The 12,742-nt window shown below is 46.9% G+C and overlaps 2 protein-coding genes across 3 annotated transcripts in view; one reads left to right on the forward strand and one right to left on the reverse strand.

The window, feature by feature from the left end:
* The window catches only part of TMEM104 (transmembrane protein 104), a 529,892-nt gene extending 525,119 nt beyond the window's left edge, over positions 1 to 4,773 (reverse strand). The window contains exon 1 of the mRNA XM_069654861.1: positions 4,474 to 4,773. The gene's annotated coding sequence lies outside the window, so the exon portion shown is untranslated. The remainder of the gene's footprint in view (positions 1 to 4,473) is intronic.
* Positions 4,774 to 4,861: 88 nt separating this feature from the next.
* The window catches only part of NAT9 (N-acetyltransferase 9), a 188,078-nt gene continuing 180,197 nt past the window's right edge, over positions 4,862 to 12,742 (forward strand). The window contains exon 1 of one of the 2 annotated variants that reach the window (XM_069654863.1): positions 4,862 to 4,883. Coding sequence is in view for 1 of the 2 variants with exons in the window: in XM_069654862.1 (XP_069510963.1) it covers positions 5,263 to 5,339 (77 nt within the window). In the remaining variant the exon portion in view is untranslated. Of the gene's footprint in view, positions 4,884 to 5,136; positions 5,340 to 12,742 lie in introns of those variants that run through there. The other variant, XM_069654862.1, reaches the window with a different exon arrangement.

A 12,742-nucleotide genomic window follows, 5' to 3' on the forward strand; every position in this document is an offset into this window, starting at 1 on the left:
GGGTGCGACAAGACAAGGAGGTGGAAACAAGGGAGGACAAAATAACAATCTTCCTAGGCCTTGTGTCATTCAGATCGTGCAAGTGTGCGGAAGAGGAGAAGTGCCAGTGGGAGGGAGAGGGGATGCTAGAAGTGCTTGATGCAAACACGTCTGAGCATGCTGGTCAAAGCTGGGCGACAAGTTTGAGTTGGGAAGTTGGTTGGGGGGTGGGAACAATTGGGAGGCGGTGGGGGTTTGGGGAGGGAGGATTTAAAAAGGGAGATAAGACCTTTGTCAAGACATAGGGCCTCATTACAAGTATGCGGGTCCGGTATCAACGGTGCTGGTAAGCTACCGGCACTGTTGTTACCAGACCGGCATAATCCGAGTACTGGGAGCAGGTGCCTTTCAGGCCGCCAGGTCTAACCAGGGGTGGTGACAAACTTTATGGGTGCCTTGCTGCTGTGCCCCCCTGTGCCCTCAGATTCGCTGCAGTGGATTTGCCCTGATCCCTTCATCAGGAGCGGAAAAATCGCTACTGTCCTGCCACAGAATCATCCCTGGAACGCAGCCCCTGAAAGCCGCAGAGCCGTGCAACTGCAGGATTTGAACCTGTGACCGAAGTGGACTTGACTGCCGAAGTTTGGTCTGGAGTGCGCAGAGGGTTGGCGAGTACTTGCAACCCTTAACGGTGGCCCCTGGTACATCCATCCATTTTTACGCACAAGTGTTCCCTGAGGACCACTCTTCTTTATCGAGGTAGCCTGCGCTACCGAGCTATTCCCAACTCTTGGATCCTGTTCTGCCCTCTTGGGGAGACCCTCCTTGAATAGTGGGAACTTATTCTTCACTGCCTCGCCCACCTTCCTTACTCACTACAGCCCCTGCAAGAGACCCCGTTTTGACTTAACTTCATGATTGTGTGCACTAGCACCAAAGGTATTTGTGAGCTCAAGGCTCCACTCATCGTAGGGACTGGACTGCTTCTTAGTTAGGGTTTGAATTGTGAAGGACTGCCTAAACGATATTTGCACTGTATGGCCCTTTTCTTTGCAGGTTGTGGACCCATACTGTGTGCTATCCTTTAAGCCATTGGTTACTGCATATATGTTTAATAGTAGGGTTGTGTTGGTTTAGTTATTACTGCTGATATTTGCTCTGTGTTTGATTTAAAAGGCCTTTAATAAATGTATATGTATTTTTGATATATACACCCGACATAGTAATTTGTAGTGTCATTTACTTTGTGTGCTAACTGTGGGCTTTCGATCACCCTCACACCTCCTGAGACCTAGTCCTGACTGCCGCCAATGCTACCGTGATTGGTCTGGCTTGTCCAGAAGGTAACCCTGTTCCAGGAAGCTGGACTGGCCTTTTGAAACTCTGTCCACCAGGTCAGAGTCCAGAAATCCACCTTAACAAAGACCTTGCCTACATATTGGCGAAAGGCAGACTAGCCATGTCATGGAAAGCAAAGGAGGTACCTGCTGTCGAAGTGTGGTGTAAAGATTTAGGAAAATGAATACTAGCAGAGACGACAGTGTGGTTGCAGGCTACTGGAGGTGTCAGCATTGAAAACACTGGCGATATCACAGCTTGGATTGAACTAGTACAGGGCCTACCTGCATCCAGACCATAAGAAGCAGTGGCTGGATCAGCAAGGCTGATAAGACTTTCCACAGACACGTGAGACACAATTTGATCTCCCTGTAGCGTGTTTTATGGCATGACTGACAAAAGGGGGTGGTGAGAGGTGGGGTGGGTGGAGTGCGGATCTATTACTGATATGTACATGTTGAATTGTTTAATGGCATTGGAAAATGTTAATTAAAAAAAGAAATGTAAAGAAAATGTATGGTGGTGTGGTCGCCAAGTCGACCAGAGAGAGGAACTGATGAGAGGGTCCCTGGAATGCCCCTCCTTACCCCCATGAACCCGACAGCCCGAAGAGTCAAGTACGCACTAAGCAACTCACTGTTTGGACAGCACCCTGGAGGGCCAGTGACATCCACTTTTGCGAACAGATATTAGACAGCCATTAAACCCTATACAGTCAATCTCTTTATGGATACAGGTGCCACTACCATGATCATGGATCCAAATGCATCAATGGATCAGATTGATTAACAATAGAAAACCACTGTGCTAACGTCATATGTGGCACCACAACATAGCCACATTAGTCATGAAGAAAACTTGCAGCCATGCATGAAGTTACATGGACAACGTGTACATATGAAGAACATGCTTACACAGTTGTTTAGGTAGTCTGTATATGTATCTGTCTGTATATGTATCTGTCCTCTAGCAAAAGCTTTTATTATTGTTCTCATTAGGCAAGTGTAGAAAAGCTGAATACAAGGCAAAAGAAGAGATGAAGACCAAGCTTGCAGACGTTTATCGCAACTAACCCTATGGAAATACAGGATCGTATAAGAAGCCTGTAAGAACCGAACACTACTAGCCTATAAGAAACATAGCAGGGTATAGATATATAGAAATCATAGTATAATTATAATGAGGTTACATGAGGCCACAAGACACAGGACGAGGCGAAGAAAAGCAGAATGAGTATGCACAGAACAGCAGGCCAGGACTCGCAGCCAAGGTCAAAGAGAGCTTCATTATACCAGAGAGCTTGATTACGCAGTCCTCAACCATGTGGTACAGCCGAGAAAGACAATGGTCATTCACCCGCGGTGGGAAGATGAACAGTTTTGCAGCAACACAGACATGAAGTGAAACATGTATTTGTGGCAACACGGAGGGCACTCGCAGGCAAATGTAGTAGGATTTATGGTTACATTGGGAACACTTAGTCTTTCTCATCACCTTGAGAAGGTGCACTGAGAACAGAGCTGGGTCACAGGCCTGGGGAGATCAGCACCAGCCAATCAGGGAACAGAAATCCAGGAGTGGATGGCAGAGGGCAAGGGCCGATGGTAATCCTGCAGCAATTTAATAGATAGATTTTGGGGAAGGGACAGATAAGCAGGGAAGGGGCAGGGAAGGCACCTGACATGTGAGGACCAATAGAGTAACATCTAGGGGGTGCCATGCAAAGGCACTACCACCCCAACTACCCAATCATGTCTTCTCATAGGTTTTTGGGGAAGAGCCCCATGTTGTGATGTAGAAATCGAACAAAATGGCCCGACATGGGCTTAGGAGCTGTGAAACCGGGAGATTATCAATGTCCTGTATGATCCCTTCTGTTTGTGTAATTATCGACGGTACTAACTGTCCTTGCTGAGTCCTACATCTGTGAACTGGGGGAGGGTCTGTTGAGCCCTGGAAGCTGAACGGTAAGCTTGTAGTGTGACCCCCAGTACCTCTGGTATACCTAAGCCAACAAAATACTTTCAGTGTACTTCATGTAACTGCAAATACATTACCTGTCAAAGATACCCTTGAAAACAGAGTCAAGACCCCTTTTTTAAAAGGAAGATGGATTGTAGCGTTCGATAAAGAAGTCTATAGAAAGGGGAATCCCACCCAGAGTAAGACACATTGGAATCAAGAAATGAGCCTAGAAATAAGCAAAGCAATAATAGAAATATTAACTTATATAGCTCCCACTTTCCTTGGACTGGAGCAGGATAGTGAACACTGACCTTCGCAGATAACATGGGATAAAGTGACCCTACTGTTTGTTATAAGGATGTTGCAAATCACCAAGGATTTCCTTGACCAACTATAAGGTCACAGAACTTTGAGGTAACTTACACATTTGCTTTTTATGTGCAATAGCAGGTATTGTATTCCTTATAATACAAGGCCACACACTGTCATGTCCTTATTACCTGGCCTCATGTATAAACTAGTGTAAGAGGTCTTCCATTACATATAATTAATGTACAAGGTGTTTGGATTTTAAAAAAGCTAACATGCTTGTAACATCACTTGTAATGTGTTAACTCCAGAAATGCACCAATTAAGATACCATGATTAGTTCCTTGTCAATTACTATGTGTAAAGTGTCACAGAAAACTATTTTACAAGCATGGGATTTGAAAAGCTGGTCACAACTTTAAGTGCAGTAGTGACAGCTGGAGTTCTCAATCAGCGGGGATTGTGGCTGATTACAGAGCAGTTGTGATGTCATTTTCTAATTACAGTAAAGTTGTGATGTTACAAGTAGCCTGTAATAAGAACATTATTTCCAGGCTTTTATACGGATATTGCAGGCTCCCACGTATTATAACGGTATAATCTGCCACAAAGGATGCTTCCCATACGCTAGCACCCCACAACTAGCCCGAGCCCTCCCTCTCACTTCTCTATACCAAATTCCTCTGTACCCTCGTCTTACTCATCCTCACCTGCCCTCCTCTCCATGCTCTTTAGGGTCTCCTATCATCCTCCCGCCCCCCATATCCAGGATTCACAGTGCCATTGTGTCCCTTCACTTTACTCACATAGTCCTCCACCTCCCAACATTCTACCCATTCACTCTACTACACCGGTTACCTTTTTCCCTTTTCATCCACTCACCTGCCTGCACTTCTCGCAACTCGCCCGTTTCTTGACCTTTTTTTATTGCCTCTCGCTCAGGTTCCAGCTTATTTCATCAATAAGAGCCAGCGTCTCCTGACATGGCTAGTTCTGCTCATTCTATTTCCAAGGCTCTTCCACATACGGGAATGAACTTCTTCCGCCTGTATCACATACAGCTAGAATCGAAGGCACGTGCTTCAGAAGAAGAGATCAGATTGGGTCGAGTTGCCAACGTGAGTGTAAGGGGTGGGACCTAGGAAGGCGTGCAGTTGTTGTTGCCCTGGTGGCACGGAATATGAGAGACAGAGAAAAGGGACAAAGCAAAATAGACATTAAAAAAGGACGTCAGACTAAGTAGGGCGCTGTTTTTGCTCAGTTTCAACATGATCGCCTACTGTGGAAAAACGGTGATTTCAATTTAAATGTTCCTTTTTACGTGTTATGGCAAGACTGCAAAGAAAAACAAAGTACAGTGGTGGGCAGTTTTCATGTATATTACTGCCACGAATGGCTTCTTCGGGTTATATTGATGTATAATTAGTTTTCTGCGCGAGTGGACGCTTGTTCTTCTTCTTCTTCTTGCTGATAGATTTGTATCCATCAGCGGTGATTTTGGATACCGTGGCTTGAGCCTAATTACTGTGGTATCCAAATCCTTTTATTTGGTGGTACTAGGCGGCCTGGTGGCCATCTTGGAAAGGGGAGAGCGTAGGTTTTGTTCAGCAGCATTGTGAAGTCAAAGTCTCTAATAGTCACCTGAATCTTTACGGTGCAGGAAATACACACATGAGGATCAACCAGGACACCGTTCTGCAGGGTAATCTGGCTACGTTGGTGCCGTACAACCCGGAGCACGTCCCCAGGTGGGTACGACTGACTCGAATTCTTCATTGCTAGGGCCTGATCATGCACCTCTACGAGGAAATGCACCAATGGCAGCGGGATCTGCGGTGTCCAACTTTTTGTTATCCTTTTGCGGGACACTTGTGATGACTTCACAGGGTCATTCACGTTTGGCCCGCCCCATTTGTAATTTAAATGTGTTAATGTCTCTTAACACCTGGCCTAATTGCAATGCAAATGGTTTGTCCTTGGAAGGTGATGGTCGCGTTTTTTAACTGCAAACATGACCCTCACGACCCCAGGAACACAGCATTAGCATTGGAATGAAGACAGGTGCCAGAGCGTTAACAGCTCGACCTGCAGATTCAAAAGGAGCCAGGGCCACGGAAAGCAGCAGGTGGCAGTGCTGTGGTGTGTAGCACTTCACTTTGCAGAGTGGCTGTGCTGGATGCAGGTTGTCCTGGCTTGCTGTCGAGAGTCACAGTCCTGGGAACAAAGCAAGTCGCGACAACCTGCGACCCGCACATCCACTCTGCAAACTGCCAGACAGAGTCCCCAATTATGGGACAATCCCGCAAAATACAGGACAGTTGGCCACCCTAGAGGGATCTGGATGACGGTTGGTAGACTGGGTTCTTCTTTAACTGTGGACCTTATGTGTACGTATTGCCAGCATGGCCTATATAATTCAGAGTTGTTTTTAAGGGGACCAGGATGCCATTTTTAGAAAAAAATTATCTGTGGGATTGCAAATCCAGAAAAAAGTGAGATTACCTTTTTTTAAGCAGCACCTTCACAATTTTTGCAGCGTGGGGGATGAGTTCACACCATCATAAAACAGAGATACCTAGTCTATGGGGTTAGCCTGGAGACTCTGGTTTTTTTCACTCTTCTCCGAGGAAGAGTGTGCAGTCTCTGGAATTTCCGACCATCCCATTGACTACAAAAGGACCACTGGTGGCCAATTACAGGAAGGTGTGGGTGGAGACCCCGTATGGCATGGAAATCGCACCCATATCTGGTACCCAAGTCAACACACCACGTGTAGCGTTTTGCCTTTTTTTCCCAACATGTGGACGTGGCATGATGTTAATCTCCAGGTTTTTACTTTTCAGATGTAGGAAGGTGGTGCTGGCCTGTGAGGAGAACAGTGTGCTCAGGGGTGCCTGCTGCTTCACCCCACCCTTGTAATTATTGCAGTGTTGTTCCGTGATGCCCCCATGTGTCAGGGGATCTGCGTGTGTGTAAGACTGTTGACCAGTGAATCTCAACAGAGGCCATTTAGCATTTCATCTCCATATGATTATTTTCATTTCATTGTTCAAAGCGCGGGCCTAGTTTGACAGCAGCAGAGCGCTGTACAGGGCAGCTGTAGCCAGTGTTTGGGCTGGCATCTTTTAACAGCAGCGCAGTACTGTGTGTTGTGATCTGTGTGTCTAGTGGGATTAGTCCTTGTCAGGTGTTGACAAAGTCACGTTTTGAGAGATTTACGAAATTGTAAAATTATGGGGGCATTCCGAGCCAATACTGAGATCGGGTTCCAGAGTGTGGGTGCGTTACAAGAGAAGGGTTGGTTGCTGGTGCTCGCTTTGCTGATAAATTGTGATATGAACCGGTTGGTCAGTTTCATGCGCAAGGAGCTTGTGCAACACGATATTTGGAGCTTAGCTGCCATGTACGCAGGTATGCTACTCGTGACTGCTTTGTAGTTGATGCATGCAGTATTAAACAGCATCCTGGGCTGAAGAAGAAGCCAATGTAGTTTGCATCAGATGGGGATCAAGTTCCCACGCACTCATTATGAGACGTGGCCTGCTTTTAGGAGAGCTAAGTAAGCAGCTGGAAGCTCCGTCAAGAGGACATAGCCACCATCAATGTGCAAGTCCACAAGGGCCTGCACTATGGTCCAAAAGTCCTGCGACGGAACAAAGGGTTTGATTTTGCAAAGGTGGTCAATTGGAGGCAAGCAGTTTGGGCCTTCTTGGCTATGTGTTTCTGAAAGGACAGGCTGCTGGGATTTTGCTGAGTCAGAGAGTAGCAGATGAAATCCTTCTAGGTGCATATCATTGAGCCATTGTTGGACAAGTTGCTGAATTTTAATTGAAATTGCCCATATACGCTGTTTTGTTGCCCTGATGTCCGCATTGCCGCCTTATTTCAAAATGGTGGGTGCAGCACTGCCCCATAGTGAGGCTGTTGTGGCTTGCAACTGGACTTATTGTTTAGTCCAAACCACACCGCCGGCAGTCGGAAGCCGGCCCGTGGAAGAAGACCCTGTTTGCCTCAGTGCGCATCGGATCAACGCCACGCAGGTAAGTGCTCTCACTTTTCCAGCCTACCATCACTCAGTATAGCATTGCATCGAGCAGTTCGGCTACAACAAACTATCCCTTTGTTTCCCAAAACACCACGCGCATTCGAGGTATCCCTTGCCGACCTACTGTGCTACTCACATTGGCTGGCGACTAGGTCCTCAGATCCCGGCAAACATTCCAACTTTCGCTCTACACGACATCGATGCACAGCTTCCTTTACCCTCGCATGAGCCTGCCAACCCTTGCGGCCCAATACAACGTCATATCCTTATATGTCTTGTCACAACCAGTCATTGTTCTTCACCCTATGTTATCAACAATTAGACTGCTTTTGCTATTAAGTTCATTGTAATACCAACACGCCTAATGTTCTGGCTCCTCCTACGCTCTGCCTAATACCTTCAACTATGTCTATTAGCCTACTATGATTAAGTGCATAGTGATTACTAGCCTACTGTGATTACCAGCCCACTGTGATTACTAGACCCTTGTGATTACTAGCCTGTTGTGATTATTAGTCTACTGTGATTGCCAATCCATTGAGACACTTCAGCCATGATATTCAACTGTGATTATTAGCCTACTGCAATACATAGCTGTGATACCAAGCTGTGATATTTAGCCTATTGCGTATCCCAGCCTATCTTGATACTTAACCCATTGTAAGTATAGACACTTATAATACCTGGTGGTGATAATTAGCCCACTGCGACATCTTGCCATATTCAGCTGTGACTCCAGGATTGCGCAGCCCCCGCTCTCATGGCCTCCCTACGCAGAGTCACCCTCACCATGGCCACTATCCTCCCACTGTTCCATTCAATCGCTCCAACAAAATTTGTACCCCCACTCCATTTACCTACGTCACTTAAAGTTGCCACCACTGCATCTGGCAGCTACAATACGGGCACCCCTGCGGAATGGATCCAACGCTTTGCCTCACCACCCACACCTCTGATACCTTGTCCAGTGAGCTTCAGAAACGAGACACTAGGATATTGCTTACCAAACCGCAAGACCTTCACAAGGCCCTCTGCACGGCTTTCTTCAACTAAACCCACTTCCACTCTGCCCGGCAGAGACTATGGAGCCTAATAAAATATCCTGCCCATCGCTACCCACTTCCCAGCATACAGTGGATCCTCATCCACCCCGTCCAACCATCAAAGGAGCACACATCAATGCATGGTCCCTGGCTGCCCATGCACTCGATATTGCTGACCTCATCTCAACTAACTGCCTAGACTCCCTTGCCATCACCGAAACCTGGTTACGTCAGACAGCAGGCCTAGCATTATCTCTAGCTCTCCCAGAGGGTTATACCATCATCCGGTCGGACAGAGATTCCGGCAAAGGAGGTGGAGTTGCCTTCATATCTAAAACCCACCTGGGTCTCAGAGCCAATTCCCATGTCTGCCTCCCATCGGCGGAACTCTTGTCAGCTAAACTTCCCCGCTCAGCAACCCAAACGATCCTCCTGCATCTTATCTACCGACCCCCAGGTTCTATCTCCTCCTTTTGAGGAAGATATTACAGACCTACTAACAAACAATACTAAACCAGGCTCTCAAATCATCCTGCTCACAGATTTTAATTTTGGACTCCACGACCCTAACAACACTAACACTACGTCACTGGAAAACTGTATTTCCCAGCTAGGTTTTAATCACCATATCATGGGACCTACGCACAACAAGGGACGAACGTTGGACTGGCTGATCTGAACTGTTCAACCACAATCCTTCAGAATGACCCCACCGCATGGTCTGACCATCATTGCATCTCTTTCGCCATTCAGGAGAATGCACCCTCTAATCCTAGCCCTACCGTCGCTCCCCAAATTCTATCCAGAAACAACTAGAACATAACGCTCCAGAACCTACCTCCCCTGATTCACAATATCCTGGACCCAACTAATTACAAAGACCTACATTCAAATAAACTAGTAGACCTTTACAATGACACATTAGAATCAGCCATAAACAAGATTGTCCCTATCAAACTAAAAAAAGCCAAACCAACCGCCCACCTCAATAAATGGTTCACAACTGAATTAAAAACCCTCCGGAATGCCAAAAGAGCGGCCAAAACTACACGGAGAATATCGCCTACCATTCCCAACAAGGCGTTGTTCGCCTCTACTGCTGCCTCCTATAAATCTGCCATCCTGAACACTAAAAAAGAGACCTACAATAATAGAATGCTAAATCTGGGACCAAGGAGCTCTTCAGAATCCTAAGGAAATTGGAGTCTCCAGCTCCACCATCAGAGGAATGTGTGAAGGATGCGGACTGGTGTGCCAAAATACAGAAAGCTCTAGCCGACAAAATCACATGGCTACAAACTAAAATAGAGTAAAAAAAGAATAGCCTTGCCAATAGTTCCATTACCCACTGCTCACCGGGCCTTCACGCCCCTCCTTGTCCTCCTTTCTCCTTCTCTCCAGTCTCACCGAAAGAAGTGGAAAATATTATCCGAGGCCTAAAACCATCAAGGTGCCAAAGAGATATCTGTCCTGCCCCAATCATTAAGGAAGGCGCCAAAGACTTGGCTCCATTCATTGCCACTGTGATCAACTCTTCGTTCAATGCCAGTTCTGTACCCAACAACCTCAAGGAGGCCTGGGTTATACCTCTCCTAAAAAAATATAAACATAGATCCCAATATACCGACCAATTATTGGCCTATCACTACTGTCCCGTTCCTCTTAAAAATACTGGACAGAGTATCCAAATCCAAAAACATTTGGACGATAATAATCTACTTGGTCTCTGATAATCTGCCTTTAGACTGAGACACGGCACAGAAATAGCCCTCTTGGACCTTAAAATCCAAATGGATGAGGCCAAGGATAAAGGCAACTTGGTCATTCTTCTGCTGTTAAACCTCTCTGCAGCATTTGATCTTGTCGATCTTCAGATCCTTACAGAACATCTGGCCACAGCTGCTGCCTTCTCCAATTGGAAAAACAAAGAGGTAATGGCTGGAAGGTTTAGAATGAATCTTAACCACTGGCATTGCTCTGGGCAACCCTCCAGACCATCGTTGTTCGCCTGCCAAGCCATTACAGAAGGGGAAAGACCATATGCAAATCAGGCTTGGCCCACCCCAAAAGGGGCAGTCCAGCCCGAACTGCTAGGTCACATCCCTTCTGCACGAGACCACAAGCACCCCCAAACATGTTTCGCCCTTGTTGGGGCTCATCAGTGAGGAGTAACTTGGGTCTCTAGGCCAGAGGGGCAGTGTGCATACTCGAGTGCAGGGAGGACTAATGCTGTGTCGGGTTGATTTGATGTTCTGTCGGATTTTGTCTATTTTTTCAATTAAAAAGGTGTTAATTTCATCACGAGTTGCTGGCATGTCGCGGTTTGATGGGTTTTTGGTACAATCCTTTACTACTTCAAAGAGAGTAGTAAACAGCTTTGGCCTCAGTAATCAGAATCCTATGGTTGGCACATAGAGATTTGAGGTTGCTAAGTGTTAGGACTGGATTTATATACTTTGGCCTGGTGGACAGATGTGTCGGAAGCCAACCTAGTTTAGTGACAGGGACAACTCTGGGAGTTGTAGCCAAACCAGTTCAAAGTAGCAAGGCGAGTGGTCAAGGCTAAGTCTCAGGAAGGTGAGCCTGGTAAGGGGCCCTCAATGAGTACACACAGTAAAAAGGCAAGGAACACATTTAGACAAACAGTTACAAAAATACTGTATTTATTGTATTCCCCCCTGTTTCTTCTCTCATGCCACACTTTCTGGCCACAATTCAGGAATTGTATGCCGCCAATGATCTCTGCCTTAATGCCAGTAGAACTGAGATCCTCCTCATTGGGACACCAGCTCCCTCCTTTCCTCACTCTCTCTCTGGCCACCCACTCTGGCCCCTCTTCCTGCTCCTTTCTGTGAGGCTAAGAACCTTGGTGTCATTTTCGACTTCACCCTCTCATTCTCTCTTCACATCTCTGACATCTCTAAGAAGTCAAACTATCAGCTGCACCTCCACAGAGTTAGACTTCCTTTTCTCACCTTCCTCCAGAATCTCACTATCTCCAAAGCTCTGGTCCTCTGTAGGCTGGACTATTGCAACAGCCTCTTTCGAAATGATATGATAGGTTATTTATAACTTGCTCAATACCCAGAGGCTCCTAATCACGGACCCGGGCATTGAATCTGTGGTGCTCCTTGTCGTCTTGCTGCCAAAGCGAGCACATTGCCTCTGAGCTATCTGCCCGAGATCTTCCTGCCTCTACTTTTCGACCTTTAGAACTTATTCAGAACAGGACTGCAAGACTTGTCCTTGGCCTCAAGTGCAGGTATCGGATCTCTCCAGCTCTGAAATCTCTTCAATGGCTCCCCGTGGCTGAACGGAACAACTTCAAGACCCCCTGCATTGTCCACAAGGCTTTCTGGGGCTTGGGACTGCTCTCCATCCAACTTTCTCTTCCAAAATATCTTCCTTCTCGAGCACTCCGCTTATCCACCTCCAACTCTATGAGGGTCAGACGCTTCTCCAAGTAGAGTTGGGGGCAGATCTATCTCTTGGCCTGGGGCCTCCCTCTGGAACAGCCTCCCTGCCTCTCTCAAACTTGAGCAGAACCACCTCCGGTTCCAGAAGCAGCTCGAGAACTTCCTTTTTGCTTCTGCTTTCTCTCTTCCTCTCCCCTGCTGATGCACCTGACTGACTGCTCTGTGCACTGGTCCCCTGGTCACTCTCTGAACTCGGGCCCAGGCTCCTGCATGTCCAGTTGCCCTTGCACTGCCTCCGGGCTCCTCAGCACTTAAGGGTCTGTATCTGCAACCCTACAGTCCCTTCTCCCTGCACTTATGAGCCACCCGCTGGCTGCACTTGTGAGTTAACTGCACTTCCCCCTTCCCATCCCCCTAGCACTTCTCCCCTTCCCTCTTCCCCGCACTTATGCAATCTGAATCACACACGGCCTAGTAAGATCGTTACTTTTTCCTACCTTGTTTCCCCCCTCCTTGTCTTGTCACGCCTAGAAACACTTGTGTACAAGCGTGTTATAAATGTCATATCATATGGCCATATAACACTAAGGTAAATGACTACTGGCATCTAATACTATCACACAAGACTAATAAATGACAAATATGTA

Source organism: Ambystoma mexicanum, chromosome 3q (assembly GCF_040938575.1).
Source record: "Ambystoma mexicanum isolate Mex_15411 chromosome 3q, UKY_AmexF1_1, whole genome shotgun sequence".
Lineage (NCBI taxonomy): Eukaryota > Metazoa > Chordata > Amphibia > Caudata > Ambystomatidae > Ambystoma > Ambystoma mexicanum.